General features: G+C 41.4%; 1 protein-coding gene across 1 annotated transcript in view; it reads right to left on the bottom strand.

Annotated features, from left to right (window-relative positions):
* Positions 1 to 21,971, bottom strand: part of SAMD3 (sterile alpha motif domain containing 3) — a 47,510-nt gene extending 25,539 nt beyond the window's left edge. The window contains exons 1-4 of the mRNA XM_027079533.1: positions 21,878 to 21,971; positions 21,029 to 21,209; positions 20,667 to 20,672; positions 18,028 to 18,135 (exon numbers count right to left, since the gene is read on the bottom strand). Of these exons, the coding sequence (XP_026935334.1) occupies positions 18,028 to 18,135; positions 20,667 to 20,672; positions 21,029 to 21,209; positions 21,878 to 21,956 (374 nt within the window). The 5' untranslated portion in view covers positions 21,957 to 21,971. The remainder of the gene's footprint in view (positions 1 to 18,027; positions 18,136 to 20,666; positions 20,673 to 21,028; positions 21,210 to 21,877) is intronic.
* Between the last annotated feature and the right edge of the window lie 1,306 nt (positions 21,972 to 23,277).

Raw genomic sequence — 23,277 nt, 5'->3', positions numbered from 1 at the left:
GTCACTTAATTTAGTTTTTCTTGGCTATTTTAATAAGGTAAACTTGGTCTCTAAATTTAAAATAAGTATCAGATATTCTGATCCATTCAGAATAAGTTGCTACAAAAGGCTATAGAAAATGATAGCTACAGAAAGCAGATCATTTTGCAATCCATGGTTGCCTGGGGCTGGGAATGGAGTGAAGATTGACTGAAAAAAGGACACCAGGGAATTTTTAGGGTGATGAAAGCATTCCAAAATGGATTGTGACAATGGCTGCACACCCGCATAAATCTGCTAAAATTAACTGAGCTGTATACTTTAATGGGTGAATTTTATGTTATGAAAATTATACCTCAATAAGGTTTTTTATAAAATTAAATATCAGAACCACTTTAAAACCTTAAAGTTAGTGATTGATCCAGTGTATAAAAAGTAAAATTTCCAAGCAAGTTACCAGAGATAATAGATAGCTTTTAATCCATTTCACTAATAGGATTGATTGGAATGGAAGTGAAGTAATAGAGGCAAACCAAGCAGAAGACAAAGAAAGATTTCCTAAGTTAACTTAAGCAGGTTAATTTTCTGGTACAGGCGTGGAAGCCTTAGTAGTCCAAATAAAATTCAGATGAGCTTTGAAAGGCCAGGTTTCCTTTAGAATTTTAGGTCATATTTTGTAAGAATGCAAGAGGTATAATGAAACATGGGGAATAAAGAAAAGAGGAGAAAGAACTCTCCTCTCTTTTAATGATAAGCTTTCTCCTTTTTTTCCCTCTTTGGCAATAACTGCATCAGCAATGAAAATATGTCCTGGCTAAATGAGCACACCGATAATTTCAACGCTGGCTTCAGTACAGCAACAGGCCGTTCCCAGAAGAAATTTTTGCCTCAGCCCAAATTATTTTCCAGTGTTCCTCTCTCACTTCATTCATTTACTCAACCAATATTTATTGGGGTGTACTAGGTGGCAAATACTCTTCTACAATCCCTATTGCCTTTCCTATTCTATTCTATTATTTCTTTCTCCCATGATCTCTCCCTTATCTACTTAAACCGAGGGTGTAACGTAATGGCAAGTTTTGTTTGCTGTATTTTGTGCCTTCCCAAGATTTTTGAAAGGTGCTGCAACTGTGCAGGTGTTAAACTTGGCTTCAGTACAAGATTTTAACATCTATCTCCTTTTCCTCAGGAGTTTCAAGCTAATTTAGCTGCATGACCCCTTTAGACTTGTGAGGTTGCCATGTCTTATTCAGTACCACATCAATGGATAACTTCCACATTCCAATGCTATAAAATAAGGCTGGAGGCAATTTTTACCTTCTTGTTCTATATATTTTTTCTGTATGTCTTTTCAACATCAGGGTAGGCACTATATAGCATGGTCTTATTTCTGTCCAATACCTAGAATGTAACTAGACACATACAAGCTCTATCAAAGCCAGATATTCCATCTTGCTCCTAATTAGACAAAATCAGGGGCATCAAATTTTCCTTTTCTTTACATTAAAACAATTTAACAAGATATTTGGGGAGTGAATAGAATACAAGCTATGCTAACTAATACAAGTCAAAACTAGTATTACACAGAATACTAGAATCAGAAATTAAAAATATACTCTAATTTAGGTGCAGATAACTGCAGGCACAATCACTTCCCATCCATAAAACAATATTTGCACTGGATTTTAAAAACTTTACTGTGAGGTTAAGATTATTGATATCTTTATTTAGGTAGAGTTGGGCAGAACACCCTAGAAGTCAGCTTAAAGTAAGTGCACAGAGTGGAAAAAATTCCCAGACTAAGAGGATGCTGATATCTCTGTTCCTACCTCAGAACCAGTGCGCTTCAACAAGATACCACCACAGAACAAAGATCTTTAATCCAGTGGGTCTCAACCCTGGGTACACAGTACAATCATCTGGAGAGCTTTTAAAACATGTTAATGGCTAGGATTGATCCCAGTCTAACTAATCAGAGTCTATTGCACTAAACACTCAGTATGTATGTAGAGTTTATATTTGTAATAAAATAAAACTTACAATAAGGTTAAGCTGACACATATGATAATTAATAGTATTATTACTGCAGTATGTGCTAATTAAAAAAAATTATGAGGTGGAGGTTCTCATGAAAAAGCTCATTGACTGAGTGGAGTCAAGACGGTGTACTAGGAGGACGTGGAATTCGTGTCTCCTCACAACTAGGGCACCTACCAGGCACCAGTGGGGGACCACAGACACCTAAAGGGATGGGAGGAACCCCCAGTGTCCGGGTAGGATGTGGGGCATGGGGGGAGTGCAGGAGGAGGAGAAGTGGAGGCAGGATTGGACTGGTGCCCCTGAGGGGCGGCTGGGGGAGGGGAAGGGATCCCATGCCTGCACGGGGAAATTCCGGAACCACTGGGAGGGCAGAGGATCAAAAGGGAGCATGGCCAGGTTTCCCCTGCCCACTTGGACCCCCAGGAACCTGCTAAGATCCCAAGCCTGATCCTCTGCCCACCTAGACTCCCTCCAGCCGCATGGGTCCTAAGGGAATGCAAGGGAGGGAAGGGGGAGCAAAATTAAAGGCCGGACCTCCAGGACTGGCACCCTGAGGGGTGGCTGGGGGAGGGGAGGAGTTCCTACACCCAGCGGGACCCACCCATGGTTAGGGGTCAGGGTCGACAGGGGAGACCCTGGTGGAGACTGTGGGGGAGGCGTGTGAAGAAATGGAAAGGAATGGGGCCAGCGCTTTCCCTGTCCACTTAGGCTCCCGGGAGCCTGTTGGGTCTAAACCCCACCCACACACCCTCACCCAGGGCCCTACCTCCAAACTCGGAACTCCACACTCCAGAGGCCCTCCTTTCCACGCACTGCCTCTCCCCTCCCATTCTGAGCAGGTCCTAAGCAGAGGCCTGGCCCCACACTCAAAGGTCACCCCCCACCTGCCTAGGTCCCGCCCCACCTTAAACCCCACCCCCTGCTTAAATTCCCCGCCCATAGCCAAGGTTTTCTTTGTTTCTTTATTTTTTCTTCTTTTAGACTGGGGTTCTGTTTTACCTTGTTGATTCATTGTTGTTGATACTTTTATATTTTTATTTTTCCTAATAAATCTCTTATTTTTCTAATTTTATTTTATTCTTTTTACTTTGTTAGTGATCTCTCCTTTTGGCTTGTTCCCCGCCCCCCCACACACACCTTTTTTATTTTTTATTTTTCCTTTTTTCTGTTGTGGTTTTATTTTACCTTGTTGTAGTTGTTTCAATTATAGTTTTATTTTTCCTGATATATGTTTTATCTTTCTGATTTTATTTTATTTTTATTCTTTGATATTGCACTGGTCCTTTTTTTCTTTCATTCTTCCTTTTTTTTTTTTTTTTTAACCATGCCAGGAAGCTTGCAGGATCTTGGTTCCCAGCCCAGAGGTTGGGCCCGAGCTCCTGTGGTGGGAGCTCCGAGTCCAAACTGCTGGACTAACAGAGAAACTCAGACCCCAGGGAATATCAGAGTGAGGCCTCATGGAGGTTCTCATCTCAGCACCAAGACCCGGCTCTATCCAACTGCCTGCAAACTCCAGTGCTGGACGTCTCAGGCCAAACCAGCAGTAAGAAAGGAATACAGTACCACCCATCAAAAAAAAAAATAATGAAATGACAAAAAAATTTGTAATAGATGAAGGAGCAAGGTAAAAACCTACAAGACCAAATAAATGAAGACAAAATAGGCAACCTACCTGCAAAAGAATTCAGAGTAATGATAATAAAGATGATCCAAAATCATGGAAACAGAGTGGAGAAAATACAGGAAACATTTAACAAGGATCTAGAACAACTAAAGAGCAAACAGTGAGGAACAACACAATTACTGAAATTAAAAATACTCTAGAAGGTATCAATAACACAATAACTGAGACAGAAGAATGCATAAGTGAGCTGGAAGATAAAACGGTGGAAATAACTGCCAGGGTGAAGAATAAAGAGAAAAGAATAAAAAGAATGGAGGACAGTCTCAGAGACTCTGGGACAACATTAAACGCACGAACATTCGAATTACGGGGTCCCAGAAGAAGAGTAAAAGAAAGGGTCTGAGAAAATATTTGAAGAGATTGAATATTTGAAGTCGAAAACCTTCCTAACATGGGAAAGGAAATTGTCAATCAAGTCCAGGAAGCACAGAGAGTACCATACAGGATAAACCCAAAGAGAAACAAGACAAGACACATATTAATCAAACTATCAAAAATTAAATACAAAGAAAAATATTGAAAGCAGCAAGGGAAAAACAACAAATACCATACAAGGGAATCCCCATAAGGTTAACAGCTGATCTTTCAGCAGAAGCTCTGCAAGCCAGAAGGGAGTGGCAGGACCTATTTAAAGTGATGAAACATAAAAACCTACAACCAAGATTACTCTACCCAGCAAGGATCTCATTCAGATTTGACAGAGAAATCAAAAGCTTTACAGACAAGCAAAAGTTAAGAGAATTCAGCACCACCAAACCAGCTTTACAACAAATGCTAAAGGAATTTCTCCAGACCAGAAACACAAGAGAAGGAAAAGACCTGCAATAACAAACCCAAAACAAGAAAATGGTAATAGGAACATATATATCGAGAATTAACTTAAACGTAAATGGATTAAATGTTCCAATCAAAACACACAGACTGGCTGAATGGACACAAAAACAAGACCCGTACATATGCTGTCTACAAGAGACCCACTTCACACCTAGGGACACATACAGACTGAAAGGGGGGGGATGGAAAAAGATATTCCATGCAAATGGAAATCAAAAGAAAGCTGGAGTAGCAATTCTCATATCAGACAAAATAGACTTTAAAGTAAAGACTATTACAAGAGACAAAGAAGGACACTACATGATGATCAAGGGATCAAGAGGAAGATATAACAATTGTCAATATTAATGCACCCAACATAGGAGCACCTCAGTACATAAGGCAAATGCTAACAGCCATAAAAGGGGAAACTGACAGTAACACAATAATAGTTGGGGACTTTAACACCCCACTTTCACCAATGGACAGATCATCCAAAATGAAAATAAATAAGGAAACAAGCTTTAAATGACACATTAAAGAAGATGGACTTAATTGATATTTATAGGACATTCCATCCAAAAACAACAGAATACACTTTCTTCTCAAGTGTTCATGGAACATTTTCCAGGATAGATCATATCTTGGGTCACAAATCAAGCCTTGGTAAATTTAAGAAAATTGAAATCATATCAATCATCCTTTCCAACCACAACGCTATGAGACTAGATATCAATTAAAGGAAAAAAACTGTAAAAAATACAAATACATGGAGGCTAAACAATGCACTACTAAATAACCAAGAGATCACTGAAGAAATCAAAGAGGAAATCAAAAAATACCTAGAAACAAAGGACAGTGAAAACACGATGACCCAAAACCTATGGGATGCAGCAAAAGCAGTTCTAAGAGGGAACTTTATAACAATACAATCCTACCTCAAGAAACAAGAAACACCTCAAATAAACAACCTAACCTTACACCTAAAGCAATTAGAGAAAGAAGAACAAAAAAACCCCAAAGTTAGCAGAAGGAAAGAAATCATAAAGATCAGATCAGAAATAAATGAAAAAGAAATGAAAGAAACAAACTGAAAACTCGTTCTTTGAGACGATAAACAAAATTGATAAACCATTAGCCAGACTTATCAAGAAAAAAAGGGAGAAGACTCAAATCAACAGAATTAGAAATGAAAAAGAAGTAACAACTGACACTGCAGAAATACAAGGATCATGAGAGATAACTACAAGCAGCTATATGCCAATCAAATGGACAACCTGGAAGAAATGGACAAATTATTAGAAAAGCACAACCTTCTGAGACTGAACCAGGAAGAAATAGAAAATATAAACAGACCAATCACAAGCAGCGAAATTGAAACTGTGATTCAAAATCTTCCAACAAACAAAAGCTCAGGACCAGATGGCTTCACAGGTGAATTCTATCCAACAATTAGAGAAGAGCTAACACCTATCCTTCTCAAACTCTTCCAAAATATAGCAGAGGGAGGAACACTCCCAAGCTCATTCTACGAGGCCACCATCACCCTGATCCAAAACCAGACAAAGATGTCACAAAAAAGGAAAACTACAGGCCAATATCGCTGATGAACATAGATGCAAAAATCCTCAACAAAATACTAGCAAACAGAATCCAACAGCACATTAAAAGGATCATACACCATGAGCAAGTGGGGTTATCTCAGGAATGTAAGGATTCTTCAATATATGTAAATCAATCAATGTGATACACCATATTAACAAATTGAAGGATAAAAACCATACGATCATCTCAATAGATGCAGAAAAAGCTTTTGACAAAATTTAACACCCATTTATGATAAAAACCCTCCAGAAAGTAGGCATAGAGGGAACTTACCTAAAAATAATAAAGGCCATATGTGACAAACCCACAGCCAACATCATTCTCAATGGTGAAAAACTGAAACTGTTTCCACTAGATCAGGAACATGACAAGGTTGCCCACTCTCACCACTATTATTCAATATAGTTTTGGAAGTTTTACCCACAGCCATCAGAGAAGTAAAAGAAATAAAAGGAATCCAAATCGGAAAAGAAGTAAAACTGTCACTGTTTGTAGATGACATGATACTACACATAGAGAATCCTAAAGACTCTACCAGAAAACTACTAGAGCTAATCAATGAAACTGGTAAAGTAGCACGATACAAAATTAACTGCACAGAAATCTCTTGCATTCCTATACACTACTGATGAAAAATGTGAAAGAGAAATTAAGGAAACACTCCAATTTACCACTGCAACAAAAAGAATAAAATACCTAGGAATAAACCTACCTAAGGAGACAAAAGACCTGTATGCAGAAAACTATAAGACACGGATGAAAGAAATTAAAGATGATACAAACACATGGTGAGATATACCATGTTCTTGGATTGGAAGAATCAACACTGTGAAAATGACTATACTACCCAAAGCAATCTACACCTTCAACGCAATCCCTATCAAACTACCAATGGCATTTTTCACAGAACTAGAACAAAAAATTTCACGATTCGTATGGAAACACAAAAGACCCCGAATAGCCAAAGCAATCTTGAGAAAGAAAAACAGAGCCTGAGGAATTAGGCTCCCTGACTTCTGACTATACTGCAAAGCTACAGTAATCAAGACAGTATGGTACTGGCACAAAAACAGAAATATAGATCAATGGAACAGGAGATAAACCCATGCACATATGGTCACCTTATATTTGATATACAGGTAAGAATATACAATGGAGAAAAGACAGCCTCTTCAATAAGTGGTGCTGGGAAAACTGGACAGCTACATGTAAAAGAATGGAATTAGATCACTCCCTAACATCATACACAAAAATAAACTCAAAATGGACTAAAGACTTAAATGTAAGGCCAGATACCATAAAACTCTTAGAGGAAAACATAGGCAGAACACACTATGACATAAATCACAGCAAGATCCTTTTTGACTCACCTCCTAGAGAAATGGAAATAAAAACAAAAATAAACAAATGAGATCTAATGAAACTTAAAAGCTTTTGCACAGCAAAGGAAACCATAAACAAGACGAAAAGACAACTCTCAGAATGGGAGAAAATATTTTCAAATGAAGCAGCTGACAAAGGATTAATCTCCAAAATTTACAAGCAGCTCATGCATCTCAATATCAAAAAAACAAACAACCCAATCCAAAAATGGGCAGAAGACCTAAATAGACATTTCTCCATAGAAGATATACAGATTGCCAACAAACACATGAAAGGATGCTCAACATCACTAATCATTAGAGAAATGCAAATCAAATCTACAATGAGGTGTCACCTCACACCAGTCAGAATGGCCACCATCAAAAAATCTACAAACAATAAATGCTGGAGAGGGTGTGGAGAAAAGGGAACCCTCTTGCACTGTTTGTGGGAATGTAAATTGACATAGCCACTATGGAGAACAGTATGGAGGTTCCTTAAAAAACTAAAAATAGGGCTCCCCTGGTGGTGCAGTGGTTGAGAATCCGCCTGCCGATGCAGGGGACACGGGTTCGTGCCCCGGTCCGGGAATATCCCACATGCCGCGGAGCGGCTGGGCCCGTGAGCCTTGGCCACTGAGCCTGCGTGTCCGGAGCCTGTGCTCTGCAACGGGAGAGGCCACAACAGTGAGAGGCCCGCGTACCGCAAAAAAAACCAAACAAAAATAAAAAATAGAACTACCATACGATGCAGCAATCCCACTACTGGGCACATACCCTGAGAAAACCATAATTCAAAAAGAGTCATGTACCACAATGTTCACTGCAGCTCCATTTACAATAGCCAGGACATGGAAGCAACCTAAGTGTCCATCGACAGATGAATGGATAAAGAAGATGTGGCACATATATACAATGGAATATTACTCAGCCATAAAAGGAAATGAAATTGAGTTATTTGTAGTGAGATAGATGGACTTAGAGTCTGTCATACAAAGTGAAGTAAGTCAGAAAGAGAAAAGCAAATACTTTATGGTAACCTACATATGGAATCTCAAAAAAAAAAATTGGTTCTGAAGAACCTAGGGGCAGGACAGAAATAAAGATGCAGACATAGAGAATGGACTTGAGGACACGGGGAGGGGGAAGGGTAAGCTGGGACGAAGTGAGGGAGTGGCATGGACTTATATATACTACCAAATGTAAAATAGATGGTTAGTGGGAAGCAGCCATATAGCATAGGGAGATCAGCTTGGTGCTTTGCGAACACCTGGAGGGGTGGGATGGGGAGGGTGGGAGGGAGACACAGTAGGGAGGGGATATGGGGATATACGCATTCATTTAGCTGAATCAATTTGTTGTACAGCAGAAACTAACACAACACTGTACAGCAATTATACTCCAATATAGATGTTAGAAAAAAAAAAGTCATTGACTAGAAAAACTTTCTTTAACCTTAATAAGCAAGAAAATTCACCTAATTATTTTACTCGCAAGGAACAGACAATATGGGGCTCGCCTAGGATAAAGAAGATGGCCCTATGCAGAACAGGGCCAATGGAACTCCAGCTCTCCTAAGAAAAAATCTCAATGTACGGAAGGCAGATGTTGAGCCATGGCAGGGAGCAGAAGAGACATACATGAGGGTAGGGATTACTTGTTTTATCTCCAGTTTCATAACTTACTTAATAATTAGGACAATTCATAATATGGTCCAATTTTGTGTGCCGTTTTATTATCAGCTAGTATCCAATGTGAGTTCTCAGATCCAGCCGAGGTTCAAGCCTACTAAGTCTCCAGGCCACACTATGCATGTGTTAGCAGTTGTTTCTCTCACCCCAATGCCCTAAGTTTCCCTCGATCTTCTAGGCTCGTCTTAGCCCCGTCCCCAGGTGGATTCTCTTCCCCACTCTCCTGCCTCTTGGGTGGTCTTTCTTGTCTGAATCTCCCACGTGGCCTGGTCCAACACTGGCCCTGTGAGTAGTCATCTTATGTCTGGGCTCCTTAACTGTTTTGATTTCCCTGTGTCATTGTTGAGTGGAACAGTTTGTAACAAAAATGTTGTAGAAAGTTTTAGGAACATTTGAGAGAGATATAAAACATTAAATGTAACATTTAACATCACCAAGTCCAGAAGTTTGAGATGTGAAAACCAGTGGGACCCAAATGCAAGAGAGGCAGATCTGGGGATTGGAGTAGAGTCCTCTGTATACACAGAGCGTACCTAGGAATTAGACTGTGGCTGTTGAGAATTACAAAATGATCAAACACCACCGAAAAAAACGTCCCAAAGATGTTTTCTCAGTTTCTCACCAGGCTTCAGCTGCATCGCATGTGGATTCTTTACAGAACAAAGGGCAGAGTTCACATCACACTCAACTGACTTCTGGTTGACTTTTGGAGTCGTTATGAATCATGCCTGCTTTCCTAGAATTTAGGTAACAAATGACACCTTCTTCTAGCGGCCCCAGCTTGGAGATAATCTGCTATCTTGAGGGATTGTGATGCTTTTCTAGTCTTGTAAAATGGTATTGCTTTCTGGTCCTCAAGGAAGAAGGGGAAGAGACAAGTGAGGACGTTGCTGTGAAGAACAGCCTTTCTTGCTACTGGTCTGAGTCTTCACATCTAAAGTACCACTACCATCAGCAGTAGTACTCCCACCCCCGGAAGAGAAAGCAGCGACAAATACCATGCTCTCCAGGGACCTAACTGAAAGACTGTGTTCCACAAGCCTACATTCATTTTATTCTTTTCCACACCCAAGCTTGCAGACTTTATACACTGAAAATGGTATATATTGGGATGCCCAGTTTTTATATTATCAACTCTGGAACGAAATGGCATGTAACCACAGCAACATCTAAAAGTTTCAGTGTTTTTGGAACATAGAAGAAGAGAAAGGAAGCTACAGGAGGCTTAGACATTTGTTTAAAGAACTTGCTATCATCTTACCATAGGACAGAAAAGGACCTCATCATACATATCTTCAAAAGAGGGACCAAATTTCACCAAATTACAAAGTTAAACAGAAATATTGCTTCTGTGTTCTGATGCCAGTACTCTGAGAATTACCTGCTTTGCTTTACCTAGGCAAGACTTTCCACTGCTAAGGAAACAAAGTAAACAAGAAGTTCTGAAAAGCCCAATAAAGAGATACATGCCAATGAGCAGGGTGAGAGGCCATCTCTGAAAACAGTGAACAATGTCACTGCAAGACATGCAAGGACCATGAAGGAAATGCTGCTTTCTTGCTGCAACTGATGGTAACGACCACTACTTCAGACAATGTTAGCTCCTCATTCTCAGCATTTTGATGATTGCTTTTAATTTATGTTTTACAGCTCTGGGCTATCACAGCTGCTATTTAATCTATGAGACTTCCAGAAGAATTTAGTTTCTGAAAGGCATGTGTGAACACATAATCAGGCACAAAGTAGAGGTAAAGATGTGGATGGCATCAGGCACTCTGCTGTGGCACAAACAGGCACCTCTCAAATCCTCCCGGTCCCTGCTTGCCAGTGCGAGATTCAAGACCCCAGGAACTTTTGGGGCCCTGACTAATCAAGCAAAGAAGCATAAAATACGTAAATCTTTTATTTCTTCCTATTCCCCAATTCTTCTTGGTATTGAGAGATGGACAAAGACCCAGAAACTTCTGGCCTTTACCCTCAATATTTACACTTATTAGCATCAGAGTCACAAAAACAGATCTCATGGAGCTATCATGTCTGAGTCCCTCTTTCTTTTTAATTCCTCATTCATACAAAAGAAAAATTAATGAGACACTACCTACACAGTTGTTGCAAAATGGTTGAGTACTACTATTTTGTAGTTCGGATTTATCAAAATCTGGTAGTTCAGGGTTGAATGGATCTAGGGCAGCTTTTTATTAATCCACCTGTATACTACTAGATTTTGAATCCTGACCTCACAGTGAACAGCATACATCCTCAGAGCATCTTCTAAACGGAGATGGAGGTGTAAAATTCACTTCTCAAATCTGGCCCAGAGTGCTGGTTTTATGTGCCTCATGGAAAGAAAAAAAAAAAAAAAAAAAGACTGACAGTCTTCTCCCAACTGTGTGTCACCTAGGCTGTGGCTTGCCAGTTCCTCCACTATGTAGCATCATAAAAATAAAAGTTTCCTATTTGTAAGGATTCAAGTAACTTGATTTATACCAGATTAAGATTAAACTGGGCGGCTTAAACCATAAACATTAATTTCCCACAGTTATGGAGGCTGGATGTTCCAGATGAGGGTGACAGCAAAGCTGGGTTCTTGACAAATGCCCTCTTCCAGGTTTACAGAAGGCTGTCTTCTTGCTGTGTCCTCATGTGCCAGAAAGAGAGCTAGCTAGCTTTCTGGACTCTTCTTATAATGACACTAATCCCATCCAAGAGGGGTCCACTTTCATGACCTAATTACCTCCCAGAAGTCCTCTCCCTCCAAATACCATTATATTGGGATTAGGGTTTCAACATAAGAATTTTGGAGGGACACAAGCATCCAGTCTATTGTACACCTCCAGAAATGACTTGCTACTACTACACAGGGTAGTCCTAGGACAGCTTGGCATTTCTTAGGGGGTCTGTTAGAAATGCTGAATCTTGAGGCCCACCCCGACCTACTAAATTAGAATCTGCATTTTAATAAGATTCCTGGGTGGCCTTTAATTACCTTTGAGTTTGAGGAACACTGGTGTAGGGCCCTGCTATATTTTGCTTAAGTCCTCCAGGAGAATCTAATGTACAGTCACAGTTAAAAAGCACTGTCTTGTCCACTGACACAGCACTGAGGTTCCTTACCTCCCTAACAGCACCTCTCATCATTCCCAGAAAGTCCATTTCCTCTGCCTCTGTCTCTCACATTCCAAAAATACTTATTCCAAATAGAATGCCCTATTCCGTTTCAGGTGCCTGTACCTTTGCACATCCTGTTTGCTTTGCTGTGAATGTCCTTTGCTTATCTTGCTCCATCTTCCTTCAGATGCAATTCTAATCATGTTTCAAAATCCTCCCTCAGTTTTTGTGCAGACTTCCCCCAGGGGCCTTCTCCATACTCACTTCCCTGAAAGTCTTATTTACCCTTCTTCTGTGCTTTTTCTGTACCCTGTGCATATCTATTTCTGCATCTCTTTCTCAATATTGCAGTTATTAACTTATGTATCTTTCTTGTCAGACTCTGAGTTCCCCTAGGCAAGGATAAAATTGCCCCCGCTTCACCCACTGTCTATATAATACCTAGCTCATGGGATATATTTAGTAACTTTTGGACTGAACGAAAGGGAAAAAGAGACTAGAAATCCAGCTTATTTTGATCTTTCCGAAGACGTCCCATTAGATTTAATGGGAATGGGCAGCAGTCAGAGAGTTATTTAACAGTCATGTCAGCCTAACTGTCCCCGATTTTGTAATTCCTGTTTGGCTGGGTCCACAGATATCTTCCATTGAAGGAAATTTCGGTTCTAGCTCATTTCATTTGAGTCTCTGCTCAAGCATTACTTAGTCAAAGTTGAAGGACTTAACTGAAAACCCCATCTGAAATAGAACCCTCCTGTAGCTAACACACACATATGCACATACACACACTGATCGCTCTCTATTCCCCCCCTTTTTTCTTGGCATTATCGGCCTTCATAGCACTTAAACATATTTACAATGTAATATCATATGTATTTGTTATTCCCCCCACCATTAGAACGTGAACTCTGTGAGCTGGGAGGCTTGGTCTGCTCCGCTCACCCCTGTACCCTCTGTGTCTACCACTGCCTGGCACAGAGTAAGCACTCAGTATCTACTATGGAATGAATGAATGAATCCTGACTTAAGTAAGACAGCTTTAAGTCAGTATTTCCTAAGGTGTTTCCTGTAATGCTAACAGTTGTTACACAAATAAAGAATTCTGGGCCAGACACAGTGAAAGGGGTTTTCTTACTGTAGGACTCCTCATAGCATTTACTATGTTAATGTACACTGGGAATCTCCAATCAAGGACTAGAGTTACAATATAACACTTCCAAACACACAACCCTTAGGTGTGGGGTGTTCTATACACCTGTGGGGTAGGAGATGTGGGATCCTGCACTTCACTCTGAGGGATCCTTGTTGTTTCACGGACCTGGGATTCAGCATCTAAATGTGACAATTTATCACCTGTGTTGTCTTTGGTGCAATTCACTGAACCTCCCTTTGTTACCACAGACGTGCTGCCCCTTATCTGAGCTGTGTGTGTGGCAGTGACTACAAACAATACATTAAATGCGGACCCACTGACATTCTCCCTCCTGAGCATAGGCGGACGGGTAAAATCACTCCACAGCATCTTACAGCAGTAGCCAGACCCAGAAAAAAATCATCGTTAAAATAATTTTTAAATATGAGTGAAACTGTGACTTATTTGTAATTACACCCAAAGGCTGAAGCAAAATCTCTGCATGCATGTATTTAAAGTTCAAGCCAAGTGTTTTTAAAGTGACATTTAGGAAACCTCTACCTCTACATTGATCTGATTTCATGCCTTACTAGGTACTAAAAGGGGAGCAATCAATTTCAAATAGTGTAGAGGAAAAATGAAGCATAGCATGGAAAGAAAGTCCTTCTAAAGGACTGCCAACACATGCTGAGGATGGGACCTTATAAGCCTTCCATCAAGAAAGGGCATTTAAGCAATTCAGTAAAGAGCACGGGATCACCTATCACCAAAGAAAACGGCACTATGTCCCAGCACCCTAGTGTTTCCTTGGGACTTGGAATTCATCCACTGGGACACACACATCTTTTCAAGGGCCAAAGTCACGTGAATGTCCTGCCTCTAGAGCCTTCTTTGACTTCTTGTCTGCAAATAATCTGGATGGAAAACACATGTTCATTTTAGGGAACTTGGGAAAAAATATCACATGAATGATGACGGCCACCTTGTAAGGTGTGATAACAGCTGCCAGGTACCTTAATTGTCATCTCACGAGCAGATGGGTGTCCCCATCACACACTGTTCAGAGACCACCTGGAGAAGAGTGAAGAGTCGGGATTCCCACCCAGCTGTGTGAGACCCCAAAGCTGGCACTTGGTCCACCATCCCTCCCTACCTCGCGCAAGCAGTAGCCAACCATCAGCTTTCTAGCCTGTTATGTGTGAGTGGCGCATAAACTCCTGGAGTTTAATTCTGTTAAAAAAATTAGCATATTCAGCAGGAATTGTATCAGAAAGGTCTAAAAAGAAATTGATGCTATTCAAATATTTATCCTGTCCCATGAAGATACATTCAGTCTTTCACTGGAACATGCATCCTCATTTCAATTAAAAACTCCTATTTAGCCCCTGTGTGTCAGGAACTATGCCAAATGCTGTGTTTACAAGGACAAAAGGGTATGGTCTTTGCCCAGGAGGTGCTTCTAAGGAAGGAGTACAAACTTTAAAGTGATCAGTTCCATTATCTAGTTTTACAAGGGAAGCAAGAGAAACGTAGAGGATAGAAGGGCTCCTTGCCTGACCTGGAATATCAATGGAGGGGCTTCCTTCCAAAAGAGGGATTTTGTGCAGAGTCTTCAAAAATGAGCAGGTAGGGAAGGGAAGGGAACAACACAGCCTGACCCAGGAGCCATGCAATAGGCTCTTAATCAACACCTGTTGAATGAATAGCACCCTAGGCAGAAGGGCAGGACGAGGGGATCAAGGGAGGCTCCAGTGATTTTTTTTTTTTTTTTTTTGTGGTACGCGGGCCTCTCACTGTTGTGGCCTCTCCCGTTGCGGAGCACAGACTCCGGACGCGCAGGCTCAGCGGCCACATGGCTCACGGGCCCAGCCGCTCTGCGACACGTGGGATCTTCCCGGACCGGGGCACGAACCCGTGTCCCCTGCATCGGCAGGCGGACTCTCAACCACTGCGCCACCAGGGAAGCTCGACTCCAGTGATTTTTAACTCACACGGCTGGATGATGGAGCCACTGTGTGAGATAGGACTTGGGAAGGGAGAGAATCTTCTGTCCCGCTCCATTCCATAGCCCTGGACAAAGGGCAGGACCGCAGTGAAAATATTTAAAACAGGTTCCCCTGCCTTGTCCTCATCTGTCCACACATAGCTGATTGCCCAGGAGGGGACATCTGATCCACAACAGACCCCTCAGGTCCTCTTCCCCAGATGCTGAACTAAGCAACACTGAAAGGCTGAGTCTGTTGGCTGGAACGACCTGCGCTGTTTTCAGGGAGAACTTCCTCTGGAGGCAGTGCTATGGCCAGCCAGTCTGAACGGGGCAGAGCAGCCATGAGTAGTAGGATAACCCATCCTCACAGGAAGAAGCAAGGGACTGAAGCAGATGAGGAAGGCAGAAGAGAGACGGAGACAGCCATCGTGTGGATCCATGAGAGGCGGGACAGCTTCACCCCCGGCTTTCTCGCCCCAGTGCTTCTGTACCCAGGGCACTGGGTTTGCGTATATTTGTATTTCTTACGCCTATATATATATGCTAAGGCAAGGGACATGAGCTCATTTCTGGGCATGTTTAACTCTGAGGTGCTTGTGGATAGTGATGGGTAGAAGGTGGTCATATAGATTAGGAGAGACTTTATGATTAGAAGAAAGATCCCAGAGTATTGGCTCTGGTTTCCAAACCCTCTTACTTCTCTCCATTTCTAACCCAATTCTGTTTTTTTCCATACCAGACACTATAAAGAATGAGAAATACCCTGAAGCACAGGCTGTGTCTTTGATCAGCCTCGTGAAAAAAAGGGGAATAATAACCCTGCCTGGCCAGCATCGCAGGACCGTATGAGAATGGAACACCATCAGAGGGCTGAGGAAGAGAAACGACCTAGAGAACTTGTAGAAGGTGGCATCCTCATTTCCCACAGGCAGCAGCAGGGAGAGGAAAGAAGTCCTCAGGCAAGTGGGATTACTGCCTGGAGGAGTGCTGTGTAGATGGCGGTACACAGTGCTTTCCAGGTGCTCCCACTGTGCTTAGCACCAAGCAGGTATTATCTGTTTTTAGGTAATGGTCCTCGCAGAAGCACCATGAGGCATGCACTGTGTTCACGATTCCTGTTTTGCTGTTTGGATGCTGATTCACAGCGGTGTTAGGGCTGGACCACTGGGACGAATCATCACTCCTCCCGTCTCTGCAGGACAGTCAGAGAAGGCCCGGCTGCTTTGGACAGCTTCCTGAAGGGGTCGCTGAGGACACGTGGCTGACTCTGCACACCTGGATCCACGTCAAAGACAGCACTTGGGACCAGCAAGCAGCCATGAGTAGAAAGGAGGTGAATGAAGCCACCACTGAAATGTATTTACATCTTCTGAACCATAGTTCAGACCAGGAAGACCACGTAGGACATCGCCCTCTACCTCCTTGCTCACCACCCCAAATGGGAACCAACGGCACGGAGGAAGATGGACCCTAACACTGGGACATCTTGGGCAGCTGGAGACTTTGAGCCCGGGGGTGAGAGTGCGAGGTTGAAGGTGGTGGAGAGAGAAAGAGAACAGAGAGGACGCCCAGAGCTGAAGCCCATTTGCAAGAGCTCCTGATCAAAGGTGCGGTGTTTCCTGCACTCACGGGGCCTCTGGGGGCAGGCAGCCAGGGGCTGAGGCTGCTGCCGCCTTTGGTCCCCTGAGCTCCCACACTGACGGCGGTAGATTCTGTGCTGAGGTGAGAACAGCCCATTTGGGAAACCTAGCTAGAGGCCCCTTGACTTCTCTAAATCTCAGTTTAACTCATTCACATAAAAGAGAATATTGCCCACCTTGCAGGACTTCTGCGTGGGCTAAACGAAATGATAAACTATAAAGAACCACACCCTGGCTTGACTGTTGCCTGACTATTCTTCTACGGCAGCTGACATCTCTCCTTTCAGTGACAGTACATTTAACAAAAAGCACTTGCTCATCAGCTGCTGCAAACAATAGGTATCACGAGTGATGCGTGAACTGCACAGGCCAGGTGGCTGGAAAATGCTGTATAGGCCACCATGACTCTCGGACCGTATCTTACCTACAGTCCCCCTCAGAACTTTGTCTGAGCGCTACATTTCTGGGTCTGGTTGTCTAGGTCTATAGTTTTCCTCTGTTCCAGCATAGCCCGTATATTGAAATACTACAGCCCAAAATGCCAGTGTAGGAATATGAGGAAATGTTTACCAAAGCAGTGCTTCCATCAGGAGCCGTCGAGTTAAGACACCAACTACAAAACTCAAATCCGAAACAGACTCCACAAAAGGCATATTCTATAGGACACTATTTACTGAATAAATTCCATCTTTGTGGCTACTGCCAATCACTCCAGACAGCGTAGGGCAGAGAAATCATCTTTTTCCTTAACAACGTGTAATTGAAAGATGCATGATATCATCTCAAAACTTTACTTTTTCAATGTGAAGATCAAAAAGTTTAACCTTCATCTCTTACCAAATATCTTCATCACTTGATTTACAAAAATCCCTTCCAGAAAAACAAATAGCTTCCACTCAGAAATACATTTAAACACACGAAACCTCATAAAAATAAAGGCAAATATTATCATTTGGATTTCAAATGTTTAGAAGTTGTCAATCCCACCTCTGTTTCAGTACTCTTTGGTCAATCAGATCATTATTATGGTTTTCAACTGGATAGAAAGATGGCATCTGCTCCCCACGACTGGTTGGACTGGAGGACTGTTCATCCCTGTCACCAAGAAAGAAAAGGTGGGTCAGGGGCTATTCAACAGGGGTCACAACTACTGCTGTCCCAGAGAGTAGGAGTCAGCCCGTAGAAACACTATGATCTGTGTCCACTTTTCTTTTTGTGTGTGTGTGTGTGTGTGTGTGTGTGTCCACTTTTAAGCTCCACTTTAGAGTCCTGACTAAGAGAACTGAAAGAGAAATCCTCTGAGGTCATCTCACTGAGTTCATACATGCCAGGAGAGAGACAATGCCAGTTCACAGTGCTGTTTTCACCAATCCGTCACATTTATAAATGGTGTTACGATAATCCTTTCCTTTATGAAATAATAATGATGACAGAATGTACTTTTATTGGTTAATATTCTTATTTGGCAAAAAAAAAAGAGAAAAAAATGAACTCTATGTCAGATCCTTTCTCTATTCCCTGTCATTTTGGGGGACCTTTTATTATCTGTAAAATTTCATGATCTTTGAACCACACTTCACGAACACCCTCATTTTCTTAGTGATACGACTAAAGCCCTGAAAGGAAAACAACTTGCTCACCACTGCAAGCTACTCAGTAGCAGCACCAGTTGAGCTCAGTTTTCCAACTTCCAACTTTCCAACTTCCTGTCCAGTGATTTTTCTACCAGCTTCAACAAGAACGACACCAAAAAGCAACTGCAGATACTCCTACCTATTACATATTCCTACCATTTGCCTAAGTCTGAATAGGATGCCAGATATCCTGTCCAGATGTGGCCTGTAAAGTTTTTTTCGAAATAACATACCAGGCAGCCATTAGCCATTAAAGGAAATTTACATGCAAGTTGAAACCCATCTGCAGTCTCTGATCTAGAATGCCATTTTATAAACCATTTAGAAGGAGGAGTCTTAAGCATCATTTATTCTACTCACTTCATTTTACAGTTAAAACTAAGAAAAGTCAAGCAAATCTCCAAGTTTAGATGAGTAGCTAATATCAGAACAGGGATCTAAAATCAAGTGTTTTAATAACTAGCTTCAGGGTTCTTTTTACTATGCCAAGTTTCCTACCTTTATTAAGCACTTCCTAAAAGGGTTTAATTAAGTAGCATATTAAATAAATAGCATATTCTCATACCTTTTTCTATTATCATGATTCCCATAGGAAAATATATTTGTCAAGTGACTATATATTTGACAATAAGCAAATACAGCCAATAAACATTTTAACAAACTATAACCTATAAACCCACCTGCAATTGTGATTTTGCACCAGAATAATTTAATTTGAATGCAAGACAACACAAACCTTAGAGTCAACTATTTACTGGGTGAAAAGCCCCCACTCGGTCCCTGGAAAACCAGTGTTCCAAGTCTTGGTTACATTTGAAAATGGCTTTCTTAACCAGGTTAACAAAGCTTAATATTTAGCAAAAGACTGTTTTGGTCTGGGAGAAGGAGGAGAGGTTTTCTCAAAGACTGTGTTACTCCTAAAATCAGTGTGAATTAACAGGGAGTTAAGTACTGTATTACTTTTCACAACCTACAGATGAAGCAACAGGAGTGTCAACATTTAACATAATCAATCCAAGTCAGTGGTGGAACCAGGAAAGATGCCCGGGTTTCCTGGCAGTCCAGTTAGTTCTCATTTACTAGAGAACATTATAAACTGATTTGCAGTGGAAACAAGGGTGTCTGTTTTCTTCCAAGCTCTGCCTAAGGCAATATCAAGATTCCAGTCAACTGAGGAGAACTTCCAGCTCAAAAGTCCAACTCATCCAAGAATGCTGGGAAATTACTTTGAGCTCTATTTGAGGTTTACACCCTCCCTTTGCTGGAAAGGAGTAAAAGCATACAATGTGCACTTCAACAAAAGGCACGTATCTTTTACATAGATATGTCAAAACAATGCTTAGAAGAAACGCTTCAAATAAATCAAGTGGTAGAACCTCCAGACCAACTGTGGACCATTCCTTCAAGTCTACCCATCCCCCTCCTTGTCCCAAATATCCAAATATTCTAGAAGTCAAATTACTTAAGCCGGGTCACTCTAACATTGTATTGCTTATAAAAGAGCAAGACAGAAATATATAGTTTGACAGATAGAACCTGAAAAACTTAAAGTAAAAACTTAGAATGAATTTCACCAAACATCATAATCTTACTTTAAAAATTAATAATTGGTCTGCAGTAATTATTTAAACTTAGAAACCTTGCAAAAAGTCTCAAATACGGAAAAACCAAAACAGAATGCCGGAGATGATCCTGGGGCATAGAATTGCAAAGTGCAATTTTTAATTTTATAATTCCTGTTATTATTCCTTTTTATTGCAGAAGTCAGTGATAAAAAACAAACAGAAACATCACTAAACCTCAAAGCCATCACAAATTTTTCTACATGACTTTTGTGGGATGCTATCATAGCATTCAGTACTCCAAGAATACTCTTGAGAAATTAAAAAATCCATTGCAGCAAGAGTCTTTAGCAAATTATATTATGAAGGCCTCTAGAGGAGAATATAAATTAGTTACTATAAGGAATCCTTGGCAAATAAATAAATACACAAATAGCTTTGGGAAAAGCAAAGGAGCAGAAAAAGATGCCTTTCTCAAACACTAATTTTAAGACCTAAGCTGCAGGAGTTCATTTCTGCTGGTGTTATATGTACAGTTTAACTGCTTGTTATAGAGCTTTCTATGTAGGAACTCTGGGCTTACAGGTCTTCCTTAACAAACGGAGTAAGTGTTTAAAAAACTGGTGCATTTAAAAATAAAAGTATCTTGACTCATAAAACTTTGCAAAAAGTTACACTGCACACACAATCTGCAAATGGCCACAATTTTCAAAGAGGTTTAAACCCCAGATGTCACGCTACAGCCATCAACAGGAAAGCACAGCAAAAATAAAGCCATTCCTGAACACTTACTCTGGCGGTGCTTCTGCTTGCGTGACCGGGGCTGTTTCTCCAGGGGACTTCAGTTCTTGACTCTTCTGCTTATATTTTTTAATTAAATCCATTAGAACAGCCTGGTGCCCAATTTTCTTTACTAGTTGCTGAACCATCCGACCATTAAGCGCTAGAAGAGCGGCCCCACTTACTTCTTCCTCTGGGAAAAAGAAAAAAAAAATGTCTCTACCTGTCTGCTGGGTAAAGCACTGTAAAACACAGCACTCTGCGCAGGCAGAATTATCTCCGGTATTAAAAGATGCATCTAAACTTGTGCTTTGCAGTTATAAAATTATCTGTGTTTTTGACAAAAATAGAACACTAGTATTGCATAATTCCAAATACATGTTTGCTCCTAAGAAAGTACCACAACCTAGAGTCACAATAAAAACTTTTTACTTCCACATTAATGCCTCCCCTCTCCCGATTCTTTCTAACAGACAGTTTTGATAAGGAAAAAATATTTTCGGAAAAGTATGCTTCATGGTACCTACCAGGTAACATTCCATACTTGTAAATCCAACACGACGCAAAACTGCACAAAAAAATGCACAAGCTGCATATTTAAAGACAAAAGCATTATCAAATGCATATATCAAATATGATTTTAAGTTACTCAAGCTTTATCTTATTTGAGATCTTTTTGAAATACTAGATTCTCTCGTGGATACCAGGTCAAATGCAAACTCTGCTACAGTCAGTAGAGAAATGAGTTTCCCACTGCAGCAACTCCACATCAATGTTCATATGCATTAGGAAAAAAAAAATAACACAGGACACTCAATATCTAGGCTGCTCAATTAACATTTTTGAAAGTAAACAACTCACCTTGAAACCTATGAACTAGCTCTCCTAAGTGTTTCTCCACCAGCCAACTGCAGACCTGATCAACTGACCAAGTTTCCATTGCTGTAGCCTGTAAATACACCTGTAGAATAAAAACAGGAGTCTTCAGTTTGTCTTTCTGACTGTTGTTCTATTAATTTCTTTATTTTTACCAATCAACTCTCTAATCTCAGCCCTTTCTTTGCCAGACTCTTTGAGACTCTCAATACTAAGCTTCTTTAAAATTATTCTTTTCCCAATACACATTTAAAAGTTGCTAATAAAACAAACACTCTTTTTAAAGATGAGACCAATTTGAACCTGTTTCCTCGTCTCATTTCTCAAATGTCTTCACCTTCTCCTACTTTTTTTCCACAGGCATCCCTCAGCTTTACTCACAGACAGCCACAGAGTCATACAATGGTACCCAATCCTGTACCATTAACACCCAAAGAAAAGGATGGTGTGAAATTCACCTCTACCAGGCTCATCAGGAAGTTGTTGACATTTACAAAAGGGGTGGGCAGGGGAGGAAGGGAGGAAGGATCAGATAAAAGCCTGACAGATACTTAGTAAACCAAGACTGGTTAACCCCTTGCTGCTCCCCATGGAGGAGAGACAGCGCGCAGCTGCTTCTGATTGCTTTGCTTTAACAAGCTTAGGAAGTAGGAGCCAAATTCTCAGGAGAATCTGTTTCTCTCCTTCCTTTCAATAATATTCTTACATATTCTATTCAGTTCTAGAACTTTATTGAACACCATTATGATTGGTAAAATAACTAGTACAACCTAACAAGTTGATTAAAACCATTAGTCGGTAGATTCAAAATGTGAAGACAGGGCTTCCCTGGTGGTGCAGTGGTTGAGAGTCCGCCTGCCGATGCAGGGAACACGGGTTCGTGCCCCGGTCCGGGAGGATCCCACATGTGGAGCGGCTGGGCCGCTGAGCCTGCGCGTCCAGAGCCTGCGCGTCCGGAGCCTGTGCTCCGCAATGGGAGAGGCCACAACTGTGAGAGGCCCGCACAACGCAAAAAAAAAAAAAATGTGAAGACAATTCAGTATGTCAAGAACTGTAAGTGAAAATAGTATACAAAGCTACTAGAAGTATACAAAGCAACTAGTATATGTAAGGCCAACTGGCCCGAGGCAGGGGAACGCAATCAGACTCACAGGTTGCATCAGACCGAAACTTTCCGGACCACCCAGTTCCAGAAACTGACCTGGAGACTTTCCACCCCGCCTAGCCTTCCCGCCTTTCCGCCCAGCCTTCCCGCCTTTCTAGGGGCGGGACTAACGGTCCCAAGACTGATGCAACCGGCACCGGATATTGCCACGATACCCGAAGAGACCACCAAATAAGGAATACCCTGCGCCCTCCCAGATTCACCACACCCCTTTCCCTTC

Source organism: Aethalodelphis obliquidens, unplaced genomic scaffold, assembly GCF_003676395.1.
Source record: "Aethalodelphis obliquidens isolate GAN/ISIS:26980383/991018 unplaced genomic scaffold, ASM367639v1 scaffold3, whole genome shotgun sequence".
In the NCBI taxonomy this organism is placed as follows: Eukaryota; Metazoa; Chordata; class Mammalia; order Artiodactyla; family Delphinidae; genus Aethalodelphis; species Aethalodelphis obliquidens.
The sequence above is the reverse complement of the archived record's forward strand: the minus strand, read 5'-3'. Positions and strand labels throughout refer to the sequence as shown.